Source organism: Poecilia formosa, unplaced genomic scaffold (assembly GCF_000485575.1).
Source record: "Poecilia formosa unplaced genomic scaffold, Poecilia_formosa-5.1.2 Scaffold173, whole genome shotgun sequence".
Lineage (NCBI taxonomy): Eukaryota > Metazoa > Chordata > Actinopteri > Cyprinodontiformes > Poeciliidae > Poecilia > Poecilia formosa.
The window spans coordinates 44,702-67,909 of record NW_006800112.1 but is presented as its reverse complement, the minus strand read 5'-3'; the positions used below and the strand labels follow the sequence as shown (position 1 = coordinate 67,909).

General features: G+C 40.7%; 1 protein-coding gene across 8 annotated transcripts in view; it reads right to left on the bottom strand.

The window, feature by feature from the left end:
* LOC103147036 (brain-specific angiogenesis inhibitor 1-associated protein 2-like) overlaps positions 1–23,208 on the bottom strand; it is a 58,948-nt gene that overhangs the window by 9,996 nt on the left and 25,744 nt on the right. For 7 of the 8 annotated variants that reach the window (XM_016678055.1, XM_016678053.1, XM_016678054.1 and 4 more), the window contains exons 4-13: positions 17,098–17,109; positions 16,452–16,513; positions 15,048–15,119; positions 13,842–13,979; positions 7,547–7,699; positions 4,324–4,554; positions 2,924–3,110; positions 1,702–1,903; positions 1,522–1,602; positions 1,187–1,352 (exon numbers count right to left, since the gene is read on the bottom strand). In XM_016678055.1, the coding sequence (XP_016533541.1) occupies positions 1,187–1,352; positions 1,522–1,602; positions 1,702–1,903; positions 2,924–3,110; positions 4,324–4,554; positions 7,547–7,699; positions 13,842–13,979; positions 15,048–15,119; positions 16,452–16,513; positions 17,098–17,109 (1,304 nt within the window). The remainder of the gene's footprint in view (positions 1–1,186; positions 1,353–1,521; positions 1,603–1,701; positions 1,904–2,923; positions 3,111–4,323; positions 4,555–7,546; positions 7,700–13,841; positions 13,980–15,047; positions 15,120–16,451; positions 16,514–17,097; positions 17,110–23,208) is intronic. The other variant, XM_007565177.2, reaches the window with a different exon arrangement.

The window sequence follows — 23,208 nt, the reverse complement described above, 5'->3', positions numbered from 1 at the left end:
TGGGGAATGTTTTAGAAACTCAACGCGTTTTTAAACTTCAACACTTTTCTCACCAACCTGTCTAAACCACACACATTTTTATTTATGGGTAGCAACGTAAAAAGGGACAAATACGTCGCAATTTTTAGGCTTATTTATCAAAGAGTTAGAAAAATATATATAATTTTCCTTGCTCTTTCACAATAATGCTTAACTTTGTATTGATCCGTCTTAATAAAGTTTGTGATTGTCACATGATGAAATCTTAAAAAGTTCAAGTGGTGTGAAAACTTCTACAAGTCAATGAGCTCCACATGCTTTTGTTACAATCCAGCGTAAAAGAATAGAAGAAGTAAAATCTATGAAAGACAAAATATTAAAGAAAACCACACAAACCCAGAATTGTTTGATGAGTCATCAACTTAAAGGCCTGATAAGTGAAAGAGTTTGAGGAGCAGAGATTTTCTAAATAGATGGCGACTAAATGACAATCCTCGGCGGCGGTGAGGCAAAAAGAGCAGTTTAAGTTGTTACATGACTGCAGTGCAATTAAGCATCGCCCACATGTTATGTTCTAGGTGAGGCGTAGGAGGGGATCTGGGCTGATGCAGAGGGGGTTCACTGTTTCATAAGGCTCTTTCCTGACTTATGATGAATTCTTATCCACCTCATCGGCAGCTCACAGGTGGTTTCTCTGAATTTTCCCTTTCTAGGCTGCGTCACATCCTGCTCTTGATCCCTGCCACCAGGCACAGCCCATTCCTGCAGCAATGTGAGCTAGCGCTGCACACACCAATTACTTTTAGTCTAGTTTCTAGTGCAAATATTGTAGCATGCTTGAATTTCAGCAAAACTAACTTAGAAGCAACTTTTCAGCCACATATAGCAGCTTGTCAAAAATGTCTTAAGATTGATGAAAAAGTACTAGATCAACCAGATAATTAGTTCACTTACAACTTATATTTTTTGAGGAAAATTACTTCTTCATCAATATTAAGAAATTATTCACTTAACCAAGCTCTATATCTTGCTGAAATGTTTCTTGCAAGTCTGTTTTGTCTTATTTTAAGTCTAATAAGATGTTTGCACTTTAAGCTACAGACCAAAGATACTTGGTAAGATGTTGTGTTTTTGCAGTGCAGGATCTTTGTGATGGCTCAGCTCGTGTTTTGTGGGTTTATGTGCGGACGTTCAGCAGCATCTGTACCTGCGGGAAGCCTGGCACCGCGACGCTGTAGGGACGCTGTTGCCTGTGCAGCGTGGCGGTGCTTTGTGCAGACATTCGAGTGCGAGTGCCGTAATCGGGGCCGGGCAGAGGCATGTCTTCTCTCTCCAGAAGGTTTCCTGTGCTGCTGCTTTTCCCATGGTGGAGGCTGGAGACACAAGAGCGCATGGAAAGTTAGAAAAACTGGAACAGTGTCGTTCCTGTGTCCCAGTCGAGAGAGCACTTCTGCAAGAATGGAACTGGGAGTTGTTCAAACATCTGGAATTTATAAATACCACAGAGACTAACAAAACGGAAACACAATAAGCTTCACATACTTGTGAACTCGAAGCTGCCTCATGGTGTCGCCGTTGCTCTCGGAGACCAGCCGGGTGTAGGAGAAGGGAAACCAGCCCCGCCTGGTGGAGAAGAGACAGCAGGTCAACATTCGTTCTTCAATTTCAAAACCAGAGGACAGAAACAGAAAAGTCACATCTTCAATCCCAAACCACACTCACATCCTCGTCTTCTCGTTCTCGCCGTAGTGCCAGCCGTCTCGCGCCTCGGGCACCAGCAGGGTGATGACGTCGCCCTCGGCGAAGCTCAGCAGCGTGCTGTTGTCTCCGGCGGCGTGGGAGAAAACGGCCTGGACTCGAGTTCTGCCGTTCCTTTCCAGACCTGCAGCCATGGAGCTGGAGCGGGGCAGCGTGCGAGTCTCCACTGGAGAAAAAACCCCCAAAAACACCACAGAGTTTTTAGTCTTTGAGTAATAAAACATGAAAGAGAGCCGGAATAAATTCAGAGGATGTGTTATATTGTACAGTGATTCGAGCAGAACAACAGTTTTATGCAAGTCACTCGGGATCTTTCTCATTTTAAATGTCACACGTTCTATTCCCACTTGTTTTGGTCTGTTATTAAACCTGCAGGCTGTGCTTCAGGTGGAGAATTAAAAGATTTTTTTTCTACTGTTCTCAGTCTTTTTTCCTAAAATATTGTCGATAGGGCTGCAACTAACGATCATTTAAGTTATTAATCAATGAGATTTTAAAAAAATGGCACATTCTTCATATTTTAACTTAAGCCCTTTTATGCAATAGAAACACATTAATAGATGCAAATAAACAAATGATTCAATTATTTTTCTAAATAAGAAAATATGCATTTTGTTGCCTAAAACACAACATAGCGTTCCTGTAGTGAACATTTGAAAATCTCAGCCATTTCTGATTGACTTGGTGTCATAGTAGTGATTTTTTTCTGTAGAACATATTTACAGACAAAAAAATATTTTTTCTTAAATTCAAAATGTATACATTTTCATACAGTTTTGGCTTAATTATTGGTCTGGGTGTGTTTTTATTTCAGCAAATTGCCTTTTTTCCCCCCCAAGAGTCTGCATCCTAAACGATTAATCGATTACTAAATTATTTCAATACTTCATCATAATTAATGCGATTAATTGTTTCAGCCCTGATTACTGGTCTCTCCAGCTGATTTAGTGAACTGTTGCGTTGTTGCAGCTTCATGCTGAGCACGGTTTGCACTCAAAGGATTAACAAGGTAATCAGAGTCTTAACTCAATTCTCAGCCAAGTTAATTAACGGAGGGCGCAAAATAAAATTGCATTCACAATCCCAGCAACGAAGTGGATTTCTGCAGACGTCTTTACCATGGAGACTTGTTATTTTTTTACGCTTCCACTAAACCTCTGTAGAAAGGAGAGGTGTGTGTCCTTACATTGTGGGGTCTTGCTCTTTGTGGGGGCGGCCTTGCGCACAGGCAAGGTGTTGGAGTAGACCTCCGCTCCGTGCCGTTGAGGCTGCGGGGAGGCTTTGCCCTGCGCCACCTTGCTCTCCATCCACTGCTGGTAGTCCTCTCCACCCGCTGCTCCGTTCATCGCCGGCATCGCTCCGTCCATCAGCCGCTGCGAGAGAGAGAGCCGGCGAGACGATTAAAACCTGCTCCTGCACATTTACATCATAGTTGCATAACTTCCTGCAGCTCATTAGCGATAACGAAGGCGTCGAGTGGCTGTTGGTCAGAAACGCTTCGTTAATTAAAATCGTTTATGTACAGAGTTAAAAGCAAACATCTGTGAAAGAGTTTCAAGGCATTATTATTATTACTGAATGCACAGTGTAGCTATGTATGCACTGCTTTTTTAATTAGAATTCAAACAAAAGCAAGAAAAATGTTTGATGGACATGTGGACTTATTTGTCCAGGAGAAGAGAGCGAGCTTAATGATGTCACAAATTTAAACTCTGTCAGAGCAACAAGCCTGTGACTGATTCAATAAAATTTAATTTCTATCTTTGATCGCAGAGCAGCGCTTCACTTACAATCCCTCAAACACAAAAAACATTTTTTTAAAGTTTACTCAAGCAAAAAGGTTCTGTCAAAGAAATTACTCGAGTAAAAATAATTCATGTAAATACCACAATTGCAAAATGACAAATTCAGGCAAAAGAGACATTCTTCCATATCAATGCCTTTCAGTGTTAAACATTTGAAACAAAAACTGCATGTGTGTGTCTGGTGAATTTTTGGTTAAAACAAGCTTGTCAATTATTCACTGAAGCTCCTCACAAATTTTACCAAACAGTGGCGATACGTCAGAATAAGATTACTAAGCAAGCAAAACTAAAACCGTATTTTTGTTTTACTCAAATCACTTGAGTAAATGGAAGGAGTCACTACCCAACACTTCTGTTTCTATAGATTTTACATTGAAAGGAACATTTTGTGCTGCATGTTTTGGTCGTGTCTCCGCTCAGTGAGAAGCTGCACTAGATGAAACGCGTTGCGTGTCCCTGCTCCTTCAATCAGACATTTCTCCATATATGCGTTCTCGGTTCCGGTGTGAACTATAAATGATGAGTCAGAAAGCCATTAGACCACTCTTAGCCGCAGCAGGACGAAACAGCACAATGAACTCCTTGACTGCTTCCGTTTTATACTGGAACAGACTCACTTTTTTTTTTTTTTACAATTTGTAAAAGTGAGTGTTTTTACTGTTTCAGATTCGTCTTTTTCTGCAGGCTTTCAGTCGTCTGAACAGAGACGCTGCCCCGTTTTTCAGTTTGTGTGAAACGCCTCGTCGTTTGTCTGGTGCGGTAAGGCCCAGGAGGAACCGACCTGCTGGCCCATGGTGGCGCCGGCCCGCAGGGCTGCCAGCTCTGGAGGCATGGGCAGAGGTTTGGCGCCAGAGATGGGCTCGGAGATGCCGGGGTGGAGGGCGCCGGGAGGCATGCCGCCCGCCACGCCGCTCATCTGCTGCGCCAGGAACATGGCCCGATCCGGCAGCTTGGTTGGTTCGGCGCACACCTGCTGCCACACGGGGATCTTCTGGGACAAAAGCTCCTTACCCTGGAAACACAGAGAGAGAACAGGCTCAGCATGATCTGTTATACGGAGCTGGCAATTTTTTAATTGTCAGAAATTAAACGGTAAAAACATTTAATTGGGGATTTCTGTTAAAGAAGTACACCAACAGTGTTAATTGGTTACAAAAGTTTTGTTAAATGCATTTTTCTTACTTTTTCACCCTTTTAACAAACTCATGTATCCGTTCTTTAAAGCAGAGATATGAACCTGAGTCAGATTAACCCAGTCAAGTCGTGTTTGGATCTTTTGGAGCTGGAAGGATCTCAAACAATGCATGGATGGGGTTCTTCAGACAGAACGTTTTCCATTTGAAACATTCAATAGAGGCAGAGCATAAAGGATTTAAATGTAAAATCATTTAGAATCTTGATATTAGCAGGAACAAAGGGAATATCGAGGAAACACCAAATCAGGAGAACTGGATATATGTGGTGCATGTTATTGATGTTACAAAGAAGCTAACCTCTTTCTGGAGACTTGAAATGAATGAATTTGAGAAAGTGTGGAAAGAATGGTTGATCAACATCAAACCAATCATATCGGATTTTGTATGAAAATAATTTTTTGGTCAAGAGACGAGGATGAGATAGATTAGACGATGGATGCAAGAAGCTGCCAGGGAAGCAAAGGAACAAGCCGAGTTTCATTCATGCATTCATTTGATTTAAGCTTCGAAAGCTCTTTGAAACATTCTGGAGTTGCTTGAAAGTGAGAAAGTAAATGTTCAAAATCAGTTATTGGTAGTTTTCTATGGATCACATTTTTCAGCGAAGTCTATAATTCAGAGTAAAACGGGTCGTAAAGTGAAACCAGACGGGAAACCGAGGCAGCGTGCGATTCGTCTCTACGAGAAGCTCTCAGCTGCCGCAGGATGTGTCCATGCATTATACAGCAGAGCGGTTACGTAAAGTCCTCATCTGCATTCATCTTCAGGGAAGAACAAACAGATCTGAATCTGGAATTAAAACTTGGCTGGTTCTAACGTGGCCAAGGAAGTGGGCGGTCTGCAGAGGCAGGCATCAGTAGTCAGATTACGAGAATCCAGAAAACAATCCTCTAAAGTGAATCGACCCTCTTTAACTTTTAACATCCTTAATCAGAGACGTTCTGCTTCTGCTTTGTTTCTGTAAATCGTCGCTGAAACAGAGACGAATGAGAAGTCACAGTTCCGTTTCTTTGTGTTCTGCAAACTTTTCCTGAGAACATCTTTGCTGCCGGTGAAAGCGATGAGTCACTGCGACCCCAGTTAGTCTGGCAGATAGCAAAGATGGAGCGTAGGTGGCCGGTGCCTTTACCGGCGTTAGGATAATCGACAGGCGCAGACGGCGGCTGCTTTACTCTGCTCTCAGAGGACAGAGTGAAGCACAGACACGGACTGGTCACCTGGTCAACTTCTCCGGCTGCAGCAGAGTTTTTACAGAAAAGGAGAACAGCAGCAGCAGCAGCATCTCTGTGAAACAACTTTCAGAATCAACTCAGAAGCTTTAAATTGAGGTTCCTTAAAAACGTAACACATGCTTAAAGCCCCGGGAACTTTTGATTGAAATTAGGGCTGCAACTAGGAATTATATTAGTAATCGATCAATCGGATTAAAAAGAAAAAAAAAAAAACTGGCACATTCTACAGAGTTTTCCATTTCATTTAGTTTTTTTATGCAGCATCAGAAATATATTAAAAGATGCCTCAATTCATCATGATTAATGTATTTAAACATTTCAGCCCTTAATTGTCTAGCTTGATTATTTCTGATTTAGTCCTAAGAAAAATGTTTTAATAACCTATTTTTGTTCAAATGCATCGTTTGGTACCATTACAGATTCATTCATCGTCTCCAGGTTCAACCTGCTGTCACTCAGGAGCATCAGGACGACTCTGCTGGAGGCGGAGATTCACCCCGAAACGTGACTTCGAAGAGAAAATCGTCTCCAGTTCAAAGGAATTTTTAGCATCTTTTGCTTAGGAACAAAAAACTCTCCTTGTAATTGGCATGAGGACAGCCGGCGGTCGCTCTGAGTCTAATTTAATCCCTTTTTGATGTTTAATCATCCCATCAGCAGTTTGTGTTCTCTGCTTCCTCCTGTCTATCAATCACTCATTCAGACACTTTCACACCCACACGCAGTGAGTCGGAACCAAGTGTTCCTGCAGAAGTAGGTCATCCTCCTGGCCGCCTTCACCCTCCTCCTCCTCAGGCTCGGGCTCTCTACATGTGAAGAGGAGAGGATGTAGCCATCCGGGGAAGAAACGGGAGCGACTTGCATTTCTGTTCATAGTGAGCCTGTGATTGGCTGAGTGGGAAGCATCTGGACGAGTACTGGGGGGTTTATCATTTCATGACGATGTATAAATAAACACAGGAACGTGAGAATGGAACAAAGCGACAAGCCTGAACGCATTTTATGATCTGCCAAGCTGCAAAACCGATGAACAATATCAAATACTTCATCCTCGTCCATGTAGGAACATTCTTACTCATTTTCCTCACTAAATAAAGTCGCATTTTGCTCTCCTCTTCCTCCCTGAACTTGTGTTTTTCTACAGCTTCAGGATTTCTGAGAGAAGTTCCAGTAGCAATTTTCATCAATTATATTCCAATGTCACATCTATAGAATGTTATTCAGCTCTAACTAAGATTGTCACAATAACCAGTTAAATTAATCTCATGATAAATAAAACTGAGCTTGATAATCATTTTCAGATGTGTTTTATTTTGGTTATTTAAAATATCTTCCAGTTCCAGTTAAACTGATTTTTTTTACAAAATTCAAGTTTACTGCTCTTTGAAAGGGCAAATTTAAATTATGGCATTATTAACATATTAGTTAACTAAATGGCCTCAAAGAAATGGCGCCACAGGTCCAAACAACATTTGCCTTGTTGCTTCAATTTTAAGTGAAATGGCAATTTCACTAGAAATTAGAAATTTCTAGTGAAATTATTGCTCTACCAAACCCGTTCCTGTGCTGGTCTCACCTTGTTGTGGTAGGCACTGCTGTTCTTGGCCACAGCGCACTGACGGTCCACCAGGAAGCAGTACCTCCTCCGCTCCTCAGATAGGGCGTTCTTGTAGCCCTCGGCGATGTAGTTGTCCAGCTCGCTCTGCTTGTTGCTGATGGCCTCCACAAACTGGGAAGAAAAGGGGGAAAAAAGAAAATCCAGAGGTTTTCCAGCTGTCTCAAAACAGTAAAAGTAACAAGTGCCAAAAAAAAAAAGACTCCATAATAAACATTTTATGGAGCAGGTGAATCAGTCCTTTACATGCGTCAAGTGATGACATGTATAAAGAAAATTGTGTTTTTCCTGGGCTGCCTTGGGTATTAAGTCAAAAATGTCACAGCACATTAAAACAGGAACTTCCTGATCAACATTTCCCTCTCCCACTGGGTAGTAGCTAGAGCTGGGCAATATTGCCTAAAACCATACCATATTGATTAGTCTTTTGTTTTAAGCATCTGAAATGCTGCCAAACTGGTGATGTGACCACTTCCTGTTTCACCCACAGTTTTCACTCATTGCAGTTTTTAATTTTTAAAGCATTAAACTGCAGCTGCTAAAGTTACTCGGCAGTTTGTTGCTAGGTAACCAAAGGGTGAGTGAGTTGCTAAGCAACCAAAGAGCGAGTGAATTGCTTGATCCCACCAACCTAGCTTATTAGTTGGCCAGAAGAGGTTGAGCAGCTAAAGCGTCTCCTCTGCCTACATCCCCCATAATGCTGTGCGGTTCTGGGGGCGTGATATAGATCACTCGTCTATCACGATGTATATTTATTACCCAACTCTAACATACAACTAGCGGCGTCTTTAGCGGAAATGTTGACACCAACGTCTGACTGCAGTGACTTCATCCACAGCTTCAGTCAGACAAGAGAAGCTTCTAAAGAGTTTAAACAAAGTGAAACGTTGTCCTCGGCGTGTTAGTCTGCTGTCGGAAGCGGCGTGAGGAGTCAGTGGCCGCGCCCCGAACCGTTCACACACAAACTCAGCATCCCACACAGACCTGCACATTTAGCTGCTTCAGCTAACAGCTGAGGGCGGGCTGGACGTTCAAAAATAACCCGATGGTGCCAGGAGACGGATCTATAGAGCGACTCGAGTCATCCAGCGATGCTCCATAATCACCATCACACTTTGAGCAACACCAGAGGTGCTAATTATGGAATTAATAAAGCAAAGCAGACATTCATTAAGAATATTTTTCTGCCTCATTTACATTCTTACCTAAACATAAAGAAACTGAGAAGGTCAGTTAATGAATTTTAAACACTTTGTTACTTTTCTGTCTTCAAACAAACATTTAAGGTTATGTAAAGATTAGATTCTCTTAGCCTTTTCCTCGCCAAGGCGCTCAGCACAATATTGAATTTAAACCTATATGCCTTCTTTTTCATACACAACTTTGGTTCCTTTTAGCTGGAAGTTATGCAGATTGAGATGTTTTCAGAGCGACGCCTTCCTTCTAGAGATAAACTGCTGCTTTAGTTTCTGTAAACTGTAGATCCTCAAAAATCAATGTGTTTACCTCGTCATCAACAAATGCATTTCCACAATAAACCCTTAAAGCATAAGCGCAAAGAAAATAAGCTAAAAAATGGATCAGCAATCAACTTCATTAAGTTTAAAAAGGTTATTTTGAAAGTTTTATTCTCTTTGTTAATGTCTGGAAAACTACAAATAGAACAGGGATTATTCAGAGCTGAGCAGATGCATCGTGCATCGCGGTGCACAAAACAATTTGCAGCATCACAGAGCTCGTTAGATGCAGAAAATGACAACATAACTGAGATGCAAAAATATGTAAAATTCTGCAGAGCTCACTAGAGGGACTCTTTGAGGGCAGTGTTAATTTTTCTGGAAAAGAGCCAAATGAATTCTTGGAGCCGTTTTAGAGAAGCATTTAGCTCAGCTTTCAATAAATAAACAGACTCTTTAATAAAAGCACCTAGAAATAATATGACAACATATAATAATCACTAAGGACTAATAAGGATGAATTAAAATGAGCATGACAATTCACATTCTGATGATTAACAGTTTTTTGAAGGGCAATTCTGTTTTCAGAAACTTCGTGATCCTTTTTATTTATTGTTTTTGGTTGTTGTGTTTTATTTTGGATAGTGCATATTTTTTGTCTTCCAGTTCCAGTGTGGAGTAAAATGAAAAATCAAAGTTCATTAGTCTTTGAGGATGACCTTGCATCATCAATATATTGGTTGCCTCAAAACATCAATATTATCGTTTATCGTAATAATTCCTGGGACAATTTATTGTCCAGAAACATTTGTTATTGCAGTGGATCTGTGAGCTTTGGGAAGAACGGAGCGTCGTTTTAATGACGTTACAAGCAGAACGAAGCTCCACCACCCGGATGTGCTCATTAATCAGAACTGCTCCTCATGTGGGCTCATCCAGCAGCCACTGTGAAGTGGCCATTACAGAGGAAGACGGAGGCAGCTAATGAAGAGGACAAGCTGCGTTCAGGGTCCGGGTTCAGGCCAGCAGGTGGGAGCACATGTTCCACACAGCTGCTGGCGGTCAAGGAGAGCCCACCGTTCCTTCAATCATCTCTCAGCACGAGGCGGCGAACAGCTGGGAGCATTTAACGACAACACGCAGGACTCATGAGGACGCTACCAGTAAGTGGTGCGTAATGGAAGTCCTCCATGAAGTTCATTCATTTAGATACAGGCTGGTCTTTCGTGCCAGAAGCTGCCAATCAGCTTCTTCATCACAATAAATCCGACTCTGCAGCTGGGGTCCAGCTGACGGTGACAATAATCAGCTTTTCCCAACTTCTGCTTACAGAGGAACACACCTGCAAGAAAAGCTCTGCTGAGCGCGAAACACGTCAGCGAGGAAGCAGACAGAGGTTGTCGTAATTAGCCTTACAGAAGAGATTTTTAAAGTGTGTGATGTTTTCTTCAGGTTGAACCCCTCCTGCTGTCAGTGGGACGACAAAACGCACTGCGATCGTATGCAAATTCACCGTGGTGATGTGATGAGCAGGCCGGAAGATTAAAGAAAAGCTGAGTTTGGACTCCGAGTTCCCTTTGAACTGATGAACCGATCGCTCTTGCAAGATGGACGAAAACAAGCCAGAAGTGATAAACTGTGGCGTGGGCCCGCTTTGGAGATGAAATGAGGAATAAACACTGATATGAGGAATTCTCGACAAGTTACCTGCAGTCATCATTCATATAAAAGAAAAACCTGGTTTGAGTTCAATGCCTAATCAATCACACGTTCCTTGGGTTGACGCTCTAGTCTGAATTAATAATAAGTTGGAAAGTTAAAACCTTGGAGATGCAGACTCCGGTTCTTTCCCCAGACTGCATGGTAAAGACGATTAAGTCTACATACAGAACTACAAATCAGTCAAATATATTGAGTATTCATGTCCAAAACTTTTGCATCTATTAGTTTAAATCTATATACGTTTATATGATTTAATTTGTCTCTAAAAAAGTGTCTTTCAGCATTCGGGCTCAGTACAACAACAGATCTTTCTTGCATTTCTTAACATAAGAGCCAAAATGAACTCTTATTTGTATTAATTTGACTACATATGCATTTGAATTAGATTTTGATTGGTTGATTTGACACCAATTTGGCATAATTAGATATAAAATAGACCTGCTTTACTCCTATGAACCATGAGATGATGTTTGCTGTAGTTTATGCCAATTAAAAATGGAACTGGATTGTAAACAATATTGATTCATCAATTGCTGATTCACATTAAACCAGGTATTGATTACACACGAATCTGACTTAAGATGAGCATGTTTTACTCCTCTGTCATCTTTTCTCCATGTAACTGAATCTATTTTTGTTTGGAAGAATCAAGAGCTAATAAATCTCTTGGAAACAAGTTTTTCTCAAAAAAAAAAAAAGGCAGCGGCAAGTCTTGTTGCTATGCAGCTAATTAAAAGTTGGACAGAGTGAAAATGCTTGAACTGTGGAGCTGATAGCCTCATATACAGGGTTTAAAGGAAAGGCTCATAAAAACCCCACATACACCGACTCCGTGTCGCGTTTTGCTCTTTCTAAAGGTCAGTTCAGTTCTGTTGCTACATGTTACAGCCAGGAACGGCTCTAAACAATCCTGATCCTTTAGTACACATTGTTCTCTATGTAGAGGACAAAACAGTTTGTAAGGGAAAGAAATGTTACATTATAAATATCTTCAGTCTTTTGTTGGAGGTGACGAACACAGACCGGCTCCGGTAGCTGAAATCTAAATTAGCGAGGCTTCACATTGTGGAAGTTCGCTTCCTCTCTCCCGCCACAAACAGAACCAAACCTCTGCAGAAAGAATCGAACTCTCCGACGAGACCAACAGCTTTCACACTCAATAAGCCACTGAAGCCCAGAGGGGCCGATGGACTTTAGGCCTAAACGTTTCCGCGCCGCAGCTCTTCGTACTGTAGCTCCAGCTATTGATTGATTCTTTTTTCTTTTTTTTTTTGGAAAAGCCACCAAGCCGACCCCTGCTTGCTCAACCAACCATCCACTGCAGAAACACTAACAATTAGACAGTAATTGCCACCCCTGCTGCTCCGACAGAGCAGCGTGACGCCACGTTTTCAGCCTCTGGAAGTGCTGAAGCTCTCTGCGGCGGGTCAGACATGACAGTCTTCATCGTCTGCTGCAAATGTTGTAATTATTTGCGAGCTCTAAAATATAAAAATCCTACCTCCCTGTAATACTTTTAAAGAATGACGGAAAATCGTGGCTTTTTATATTCTCATGAATTTGCTACACAAAACAGGTCAGCCAGGATTCATGAATTGTAGAGTTACAGGGAAAAACATTTGGATTTAGATTAAAGAAATGTCAGAATAATTAGCTGTAAAGAAACGGAGCCGTGATGCCGCCTGACATCTAACCGAGCTGCAGGTAAATTGTTTTGTTGCTCTGCGCAGACAGGCTGTCAGCAAATGAAGTCCCACATTCCCAGTTTCATTCCGGCTTTAATTATTTGTGTCGCACTCCACGCGTCGAGTTCAGACGAGGCAGAAACGCACGACATGCTTCATCGAGGCCCAGCAACTGGAGCTGGAGAAATAAAAACGAGAACGTCCGACGCTCATCTCTAAAGGCAGGGAGGAAGCAATTAGTTTTACAGCTAAAAGTTTTGTGTTTATGTTATGGTTATAGACTAAACAAAAAAACAAAACAAATGAACAAATGGCTTTGATGGAGTCAGTTCGCCTGCGTCTGTGCCAGCCGATGGGACGGATAAGAGGCTCATGACGGCAGCCTCTGGTGTGCAGGTTGTGTAATAAGAGCCGGCCCACCGTGTGTCACCACAACACCTCCAGACAGGAACTCAGAGACGTGCACCGTGTAATCACACCTCCGCTCCAACAGCCACCGGAACATCAGCCAAACGCTCACCTTCCCCACTTACCCATCACACTCAGGAGAGCAGAAGGTAATGAATCAGAGAACCGAGAGACGGTAAATACTGCAAACCCTGGTCCTCAGAGGATTTCTCAGTTTCGCTAAAATTTTCTATGATGATTTAAATATTTAAAAATATTTTTTTTTTTTTTTGTTGTTGTTTTTAAAGGTTTTGTCACAGAAGGAAGCTTAAAAAAGCCCATCAGGAAGACAAAAATGCATTTCTAATAAAAGAGTTAAAGCTTGCTCTTGATCAAACAGTTTGCATGAATTCAACAAAAAAATCTGTTTGAAGTTGAGTGTAAGAGTGCTCTGGAAAAGCAAGATTTTACTAAGTATTTTTGGTTTCATTTCAAATTCAAACATTTTAGTACACTTGAAAAAAGAAAACTAACTAATAAGTAATTTTTTAGCAAAATATAGAACCTTGTTTTAAGTCAGGAAAGTTGATAAAAAGTACTAGTTCCACTAGAGGATTATCTCACTTATAACAAGTCATTTTTCTCACGTTATAAGAGAAAAAATCTCCTAATGGAATAAATAGATTTGATCAGTATTTCAGAATCATTGACAACAAGCTCATGTCACCTAGGTTAGTTTTGTCTTATTTCAAGTGTGAAAAAATATTTGCACTAGAAACCCGACCAAAAATACGAGTTTGTGTTTCTGCAGTGTGTGAATAAAGGAGAAAGTTTCCTGTTGATGTCAACAGCTGATCTCCACTGAAGGACTGCCTGAAGCCTAGACTTGCATCAGCAGTGGTTTATGTGCTGCATCATGATTGAGGGACACCACAGAGATGCCACACACACACACACACACACACACACACACACACACACACACACACACACACACACACTGACCTGCATCTCCTTATCTCCATACTTGGAGGGGTGCTTGCTGCCCTGGCTCTTCCTGCGCAGTTTCTTCAGCTCCGCCTGGCATTTCTCCAGACTCTCCCCTTTGCTCTTGTGCTCCATCTGGTACTTCTTCAGTGCCGCCTGAGGGGGGCAGCACAAAGTCAGCAGGGGTGCAGCAGTGCATGCACAGAGGATAGATCAATCCAACATTAACAGTGTGTTTATTTCAGAGCGTTTGGCTCTACACCGTTTAAATGCTCTAATGAGGAAAAAAAAAAAAATTAAAGTCCTTAAATATTAATTTCAGATTGATGAGGGAAGAACTCTTAAATAGTTAGCAGCAACAAAATAATGTAAACCTAGAAATTCTAAAAAATATGTTTTTTTGCAAATTCTTCTTTTTTTTTCAGGTTTTGTATGTAGTGTTTAAAGTGTCCAACCAGCAGCTTAAGAACATGCAAATAAGCTCCACAAACTGTATTTATTGGAATGAATTATGCAATTTCCTGTTGCATAAGCTGAAGTAAGGCAAACCTCCTGTATATGTAGGAATAGCTGAAATAATCACTTCAGAGTCTGAGCAACATTAAAAGTAAAAACAGGTTTTTCCAAATATATAATCCCCTATCTCTTAGAAAGCAGTGATTTATGCATGATCCTGCCCACAAACTGTTAAAACAACTCTGTTTTCAGGCTACTGATAAAAATAACATTACTATTCACATAAATTGTTGTTTTTTTAATAGTCAAAAATCCATATTTTCTCCCCAAATGTCTTCAGCTCCGAGTTACTTCTTTGATCTGTATCAACTTTGTTTCCAGAGAGTTTCCAAATGTTTCCATCTAATGCTGATTACTGGAAGGTTGCAGCAGGTTTATCTGAACCCAGCAGCAGCATATCGATTGAATGTAGTGAAATACTGAGCCTAAAATAAGCAGCAACTGTGTTGTAAAACCTAAAACAAGCAAGTGAAGTCTGGCAGAAGATTTTTTTTACAAGAAGATGATCTTAAACCTCCCATCTGTCCATATTTTGTCACAAACCCAAAATAAACCCGGGTTTTGTTTCTCCGACAGCAGCAGCTTTGACTGAACAGAGGTCATTTGACGCCCTGTTCGTGCAGACGCACTGCCGCGGCCCACACCAACTCCTTTGACCCCACATTTTGAATCAGCACAGTATGAGAAGAAGAAGAAAAGGAGCCTCACGTTCAGGTAGCGCGCGTCCAGCTCCACCTTCTTCTCCAGCTCTGTGAGGAGCTCGTTGTGGAAAGACTTCAACTGCAAAAAACACGAGCACAGAAACCTCAACAATAACCCCCACAAACACGAACTAACACCAGTCTCAAGCCGTTCCATGCAGAAACCGCAGAGGAGGTATTTTTAAAAGTGAGATGTCTGTTTCGGTGCTGAAGGAAACGACCGAAAGGGATGAGACTACGGTGGGAAAACGACACACCCAGAGGTTTACAGAGGGATGTCAATCTGGAGTTTCCGCACGAGCAACATGAACATCATCATGCAAAAGTATTCAGCTCTATGATTTTCATAGGATTTTATGTGACAAACCCCCACAAAGGATTGTGTTCTTGTGAAGTGGAAGGAAAATGATACATGGCTTTCAAGAGTTTCAGAAATATTCTCAAAGATTTACTAAGCTGGTGAAAAATCTACTTTAGATGACAAAAAAACAAAGTAAGGCTAAGCTAACAGTTTGAAGATGTTTAAAAGACTTGCAGATCAACCAAAAATTTAATTTATTTGTTTCTTATATTAAGCTACCCCACCTGCTGGCATAAATAGGAAACTGCATGTAGGAAAAGTCTACAGACTGGAGTCCTGCTGGAAGGTGAACGTCTGCTCCAACCTCAATATTTGGCAGCCTCAGGATTTTAATGCATTTAGCTCCATCCATCTTCCCCGTCAACTCTGACCAGTCACTAGAGGGACAGCATGACGCTGCCACTACCATGCTTCCATCATAGGAATAATATGGGATTCAGATTTTAATTGGCATTAAAGAAAAAAAAACATGAAAACCATGAATAATTTTCTTCCCACTTGTTTGAATACTTTTACAAAGCAATGTAAGCCTCTGTGGGGATTCACATCATTATTAATAATTATAATAATAATAATAATGGACTTCAGATGTAAGGTACTTTCTAAAGTTGTGAAAAGCAGCCTCTCAGGATAAAGCTGAGTCTGATTTGCCCATAACTGCATCTTCAACCAATTATCCAAAAGAATAGGAAACATTTGCAAACAGACTTCAAAATAATTCCTGAATACATTTGTAGGCTGACTGTTTCTAACATCTCTGAATCAGCTGAATGTTCACTGGAAAAGTTCTCACATTTTGACAATTTTTTCTCCAATTTGGGTAAAGAACTGACATAAGGACCGTTTCACTCTGAACTCTTTGTGAATTGCATACAATCAGGACCAGTTCCCACATCCCACTGCAGCGGCGTCATCAGAAGCCGCTCGTCTCCCATTAAAAGGCTGATTTTCAGATCGTCAAACATTTCACGTCATTAAGCAAAAAGGCCACAATCTGTTTGGCTCCCAGTACCCAAGCTGATTTTAGCAACACCATCACCACATGCTCACCATCTCCTCAAGCTGGATCTGGATCTGTCTGTGCACTTCAGCCATCTGAAAGAGCACATCCCCTGCAGAGAGGAAAACAAAGAACAAAAGAGATGATTAACAAACAGAGGGAGGGGAAGGGAGAGAATAGTGTGATATTAAAAATTGTTCCAAACGCAGAAACACAGAGCGTGCAAAAAGAAACCCCGACAAGCAACAACAACAACCATGCAGCCAAACAGAACGCATGAGAGACGGGTGTCGATGGAGGTGGTGGAGGGCGAGCTGGAACGCCTGGAGTGACGGGCAGACAAAACTCAAAACAGAAACGGAAAGCAAAAGAAATATGTTGCACAGATGTACTTAATGACAAATCAAAGAGCTGATCGAGAAACCTGCTGAAAGTGTTCAAAACCAAGCTGCTACTTTATGAGAGTTGATCAATTCTATCATGAAAACAAAACAAAACCAAAAAAAGAAAACTCACAGAAACAAAACTTAAAAAGAAATCCTCAACGCTTTTAAATGTTGAGCTACAAGATAACGGGGGGGCAGGGAGAAACAACAAAAAGCAAAACCCCAGAAAGAATAATTAACATCTTTAAGAAAACAAAACAAGAAACTAAAACATGGTTCATGCAGCCATTGAGGTGCTTAAGATACCTACATGCTGCCTCTTCTGTATGTGCAACGCATTGTTTCAAAAGCAAAAAGAAAGAAAGAAAAAGATCTAGTTTGAGAAAAATAACACAGACCTGAAGAGACAGATCAAACTACCCTGAGAAAAAAAAACATGGGGCAAATGACAAGTTTTAAACACAGAGAAAAAAACACTTAGACACTCTGCTAATTTACACAGAAACCACATGCAGAGCTGCAGATCCAAACTCCACATCATACATAACTGCAAAATACAAAAATACTGACTTATTAGCCAAATACTTGCAATAATTTCAACGATTCTCTGGACAGAGGTGACACACCACATAGTTATTTGTTAAGTAAGATATCATCTGAATCATCTACTAGGCTCTACAACTTAACTTCATATTCAGTGCCTTGGAAACATTTTCATACTCCTTTAACTTTTCCACACCACAACTTTTAACTCTAGTGTCTTTTTGGGGGTGGGGGAGGGGTTAATCTAATAGACCAACACAAAGCACGGTTTATCTGCAAAAAATATATTTTTAAATGTTTTTTTCTTTCTCACAAATAAACATCTGAAAATGTGGCATGCGTTTTTAAGACCAGATTCCTGCTGCCTCATGAGAACAGCATCCCTTCAGCATAATGCTGCCACCACCATGTCTAACCAAGGGGTTGTTTCATTACTAATATATCAATTAGTTAAAGTTTATTTTGGTCTTTTATTTTATGGGTTCAGTGTGTCCCTTAAAAGGCTTGTGGGAAAATGCAAACTGGACATTTGACTTTCCTCTTTCCATCCAGAATTGGGAAATGCATGACTAATGATTCTCCTTTCCTGTCAGTAATTTGATTACAATTAACACACAGGTGAGCTATAGTTACTAAATAAGTGACTTCATAGTTTGGATCTCCTTTGTGTTGGTTTCTCAAGTAAAATGTCAATGAAATGAACTGATGTTGGTTATTTAAAAACATAAAGTGGAAAAGTTAAAGAGGTGTGAATACTTTTCCATAGAACTGCATCCAACTGCACACTTTATTCCTGAACCCAGACGACTTATGTAGTTTTTAATAAAGATCACTTTATGGAGTGCAACAATAGAATCATACTGCTACAATGCAGAGTGAAAATCTAGAAAATAAAACTAAAAATATACTTGAGGCCTGTACTTTATGAACTGATAATAACCTGGTGGACTTCCATGAAACTGTGACGGATTCTGTAAGGCAGCAGCACCGCGGCATGGCGGTCCCATTTACTCTAAACGAGGCTGTCAACATATGTTAATGACTCTCATCTTTCTCCAGAGTAACGCACGGCGACAGCTTAATGCATGTCGCTTGGCTTTCCTCCTCCAGCTCTGCAGGGAGGTGAGCCAGCCAGCGGACCTGAAGACGCTGGACAGTCGGAGGGGACACAGAGTGGGCTGCCTGGACGGGATTAATGGGCTTAATGGAAGTGCTGCGGTCATGCAGATGAGACTCAGTTGCAGTAGAAGGGATTTAGTAAAGGCCAGAGCAGGAGGTGGACCGTTGGTTAAAACATATCTGCTTGTTCTGAAGTCCAGTTTAGACCAGATGATTTCTTCTACAGCATCCAACTTTATTAATGTGAACCTCTTCCTCCTTCTAGAGCTCAGCAGCAACTTTATTTCTCACCAGTGTAATTTCATGTTGCAATTAGGGCTGCAACTAACGATTATTGTCAATTATTTGGGCGATTAATCGGATACAAAAGTAGGCACTTCCTGCAGATTCTTTATTTAATCACTTAGTCTTTTTTATACAGTATTAAGAATACAAAAAATATACAACAAGATAATTCAGTTCCTTTTTAAAATAAGAAAAACATTTTATTACCTAAAATGCAATAACTAAAATTCTTTTAGTGGACGATTGATCACTTGTAAATTGCCTATTTTTTGTATTAACCGGTTAATAATCTGATAGCGAAAGGTGCTTAATAAGATATTTGTTTTTTAGAGGTTAAATAATTCTGTCACTTGAGGAGTTCTGGGTAAAACAGTTTTATTATTATTTTAAATGCAAAATGTATATATTTTTGTACAGTTTAGCCTAATTACTGCTCTGTTTTGAGTCTGTGTACTCCAGTTAATGATTAATCGATTACTAAATTAGTTGATTATCATTTCCATAATCGAATATTCGTTTCAGGCTCATCTTCAACGTTTAGGATATTCTGCTGATTTTTATTCTTTTATTGTTCAACGCCACTATTTTTAACCCCCTGCACAGAAAAACAGATGTAACAGACACACATGGTTATAAATATTTATATGCAGAAGACAGAAACACTAAGCAGTCGGTAGGAGTTTGTCACAGTATGACCTCTCATCCAATAGTCACCCTCCCCTCCTCCACCTTAAGAAAACACATCGACAGGCTGCGGACAGGGCACCGAGGCAGATAAATGCACCGATGTGCACTTCCAAACTCTGCTTTGGTTCTTGGAGGGGACCCAACACACACTCCCATCCCATCCATTAACAAACAGCCAGCGGCCATCGACAGGCAGCATGAGGCAGGCTGAACTTCAGCGGCTCGATCACACACACAATTACACTAATGTTGACTTCGGCCCGAGGAGGGAAAAGGATGCTGCATCGTATCCAAACGCGACCCGGAGAGACGGCTGCATGTTTGTGGTTTCTAATATATAGGCTAAACATAGTATAATAAAGGATGTATGAAAATGTCCATGCAAAGAGTAAAATATGCAACAAAAAAACTGTATGTTTTAATAATTATCTATTTTGAGAGAAACAAGCTGCCTGTTGGAACGTATGAGGCTTCTTTTGATTGATAGCTTTAATACTCAAATGTTATTTTAAAACAAAACTGAATTAAACCTTAAAAATATTTTTTTTTATATTTTATCTAGAGATGCATCCTAACCTCAATCAGAAGACAAAATCCAGTCACTGGATTACCTGAGAAATCAGCCGGTGATCATCCAGACAGGAACCTAAAACTCTGATTTTTTAGTTTTTCGATCAACCACACCCTGACATGGTGTGTCATGCGACATAGAGTGTCGCTATGCTTACCATAGCGACACTCATAGGTGTGGATGGCATTTTATTGTAACAAATAAAGTTCATTAAAAAATAAAATAAAATAAAAAAAAAGGTGTGGACGGAATTTCTGAAGCTTAAAATTAGGCTGTTCAGAATGTGAGGGATGAGGCACAAAACCTGGAAGAAGCTTTCAAAAAGGAAATTGCATTTCTACACAGGCAATTCTGCGGTCACCAAAAGAAAGCAAGATTTTCAGCAGGTTGAACACGAACAGCAACGTTGCTATGTGTTAATTTTTAGTTCTAGTTCTCCATCATAAAACATTCAAGTCCGGGAAACGTTAATGGCCTTCAGGAAATCTCAGATTTAGGGAACGGCTCTCTAAAGAATACACATATTATATACAAACCATTAGCAGCTAACGTTGCTAACTGCTAATACAAGAGTCTAAACAAGGCAGTTAAATAATCTAAATTATAACTTTGTTTTCATTTTAAAGTTCAACTCTACAGGCATGACAAAGGAAGGGTGATTTTTAAATTTGTGAAAATTCAAAAATTACAGAACCAACATTACTTTCTGGAAATAAAGCCAGAGAGCCCCGAACTAAGTTAGAATAAAAACACTGGTCTCATAAAACCGATGCATGTTGGGACATTTTGACTTTGTCCTGCAAGCTTTCATCCTCTGGAAGATCTTCAAATTCCTGGATGTTCTTGTTTTGTTTTGTTGCCTCTACCTAATCCAAAAATCTCCCCACCTTGCGTTGTGAAATATGGGACTTCTATTCACCAGAAGTAAGCTGCTTATCGTTAATCAGAGCAGATCTCAACATCTGAGGCTTAAAGGGGACGTAAAGCACATTGTTGTCCACTCCCAGAGTGCACAGGTGGATCAGTTACAGGACACACAAAGACCGCTTTTGTTTGCAAATTGTTCACAAGACCCAACTAAATACATTTTGGCTAGTTTTCAATTTTATGCTGGTATTTTGATTGGAAATAATTTTCCATCTATATTATTTATTGCCACATATAATAAAACTAGTCCTTTTACATAACTAAACTTTCAAATCTTAAGAATTAAACCTGAAGTCTCTACTATTTGCACGTTGAGGGTTTAGGCCTCTCTTATGTGCTTTTACAGGAGAAAACTTGAACCTTATCCACCAAACTCCATCCAGCTGGTGTTCTTCGGTTGTGTCCGTTTGCACAGATCAAACTGCAGGCAGGAAACAAGCCCATTATTCATCAGGCCTCACCCAAGGACAGCGCCAACATCTGGGTTTATTGCCCCATCCATTTGCCATGCTCAGCAGAGAGCCGGAGAGGGGGAGCAGTTAATGGCCGTGTGAAGGAGGGTAGGGTGTTTTATGCAGCGTGCGTCCCTACAGGGACTGTATTATAGGAGCCTGAGAGCAAACAAGCAGCTCTAATCCCCAGAAAGCTGCAGTGAGGGGAGTACAAGGTGCAGCAGGAAGATTTGCCCTCAAAGCCGCATGATTGACACCATTACCGTTGTGCTCATCTGGGCCTTTCATTTTGCTAAACCAAAACACCCGCCAGGGAATGGGCCCGATTCTCCTCAGACAAAACTCACAATGCAGAATTAGTGTTCAAACGTGAAGCACCTGACTGACTGTGAGGTCTTTGAACCGCTGCTTTATCAAAGTCTTGCAAATCTGATGCTGCGATCCAGTTACCTGGGAAGTGGGGAAGTGGGCTGGGTCTGACATCAGGCTGAGGTAACAGCGTTCTAGTTAAGAAGTCGGAATGTCAAAATGGCGACACCCGTAAACATTGTTCGCAGCAACTCTTAAATATATTGCTAAAGCTTTATTTTCCAAAAGAAAGCATCACTTTCAGTTTGGTTCAGTTTACAGTTCCAGGTGCTACATGCAATTAGTGGTGGGCGACTTTAAGTTTTACTTCTTATTAATATTTTGGGATGACGATAAGAACTATCTAGTACTTCTTTTTTTATATACCTATGACTGGCCCACCATCACAAATAATGATGTTGAGAAACATCATTATTTATCAAATCACATAAAGAAGTGTGATTTGTGTCATTAAACTGCACACACTAACTGCATTTAGTCATTTCTGTTCATGCAACAAACAGTGGCGAAAATAGTAAAAATTACAATCCCGACAATACTGAGTTTTGGGGGATTTTCAACATCATTCAGTGGAATTTATTGAGACAACAACAAGTCAGAATTCTTCATTTATCACAATAAACGATACAATAAATGCCAACCCCTAAATGCAACATGGATTTTATACACACCATTAGGTGTGTATTGTAAAATAAAAATGTTTCCACCATAACTTACCACTATTTAAGCAAGGAGCGACCATAACGAATCACAGTCTACCTTTCAAGTTGTAACTGGGGGTAGCTGGAGTTGCTCCCAGTTTCCCATTGGGAAATCTGAATTCAGAAGGCGTTCTAGTTGAAATCAAAATTTCCCAGTTCTGAGTACAACTGGAACGCAGCATGAAGCTGTGAGGCTCTCAGTGAGTAAGCAACAGCGCCATCATACTTCTTTTAAATGACTATTGACTGAAATGGAGTGTGTCATGTTATACATGGCTATGTGTTTGACAACTTTATGTCTCAAACTAATAAAAAGAAAAAGACTTCATGAAGGAATCAGGCCACAGCAGATCAATTAGACTGACGTGGTGAAGACATTACATGCTGGCTGATGCGGTGATGAATGAAGAGTGATTATCTGAGGCACAGGACACACGCTGGGAGCCGGGCACCGGGGTCAGCATGTGGAGAGTGACCGATATATAAAACCTGATAGCTTTTCACATTTTGACACAAGGTCAATGCAATTCCTGGCACCCAACTCATCTTGTCTCACTACTAATTGTGCACCACAGTGGGAAAAATCGGTAAGTAAAGATTTTTTAAGCAGTGATCCATCAGTTGGTCTGTCCCTGTCATTATTCGTCTCTGTGGAGTTAGTTCTGAGCTGTAAAGTGGACAGAATCCCAGTCGTGATAGATCTCCTGTCTTCATCTCAGAACTAACTTCATGACACACCGAGATCTGCAGCTGTGACTTAAGAAAAC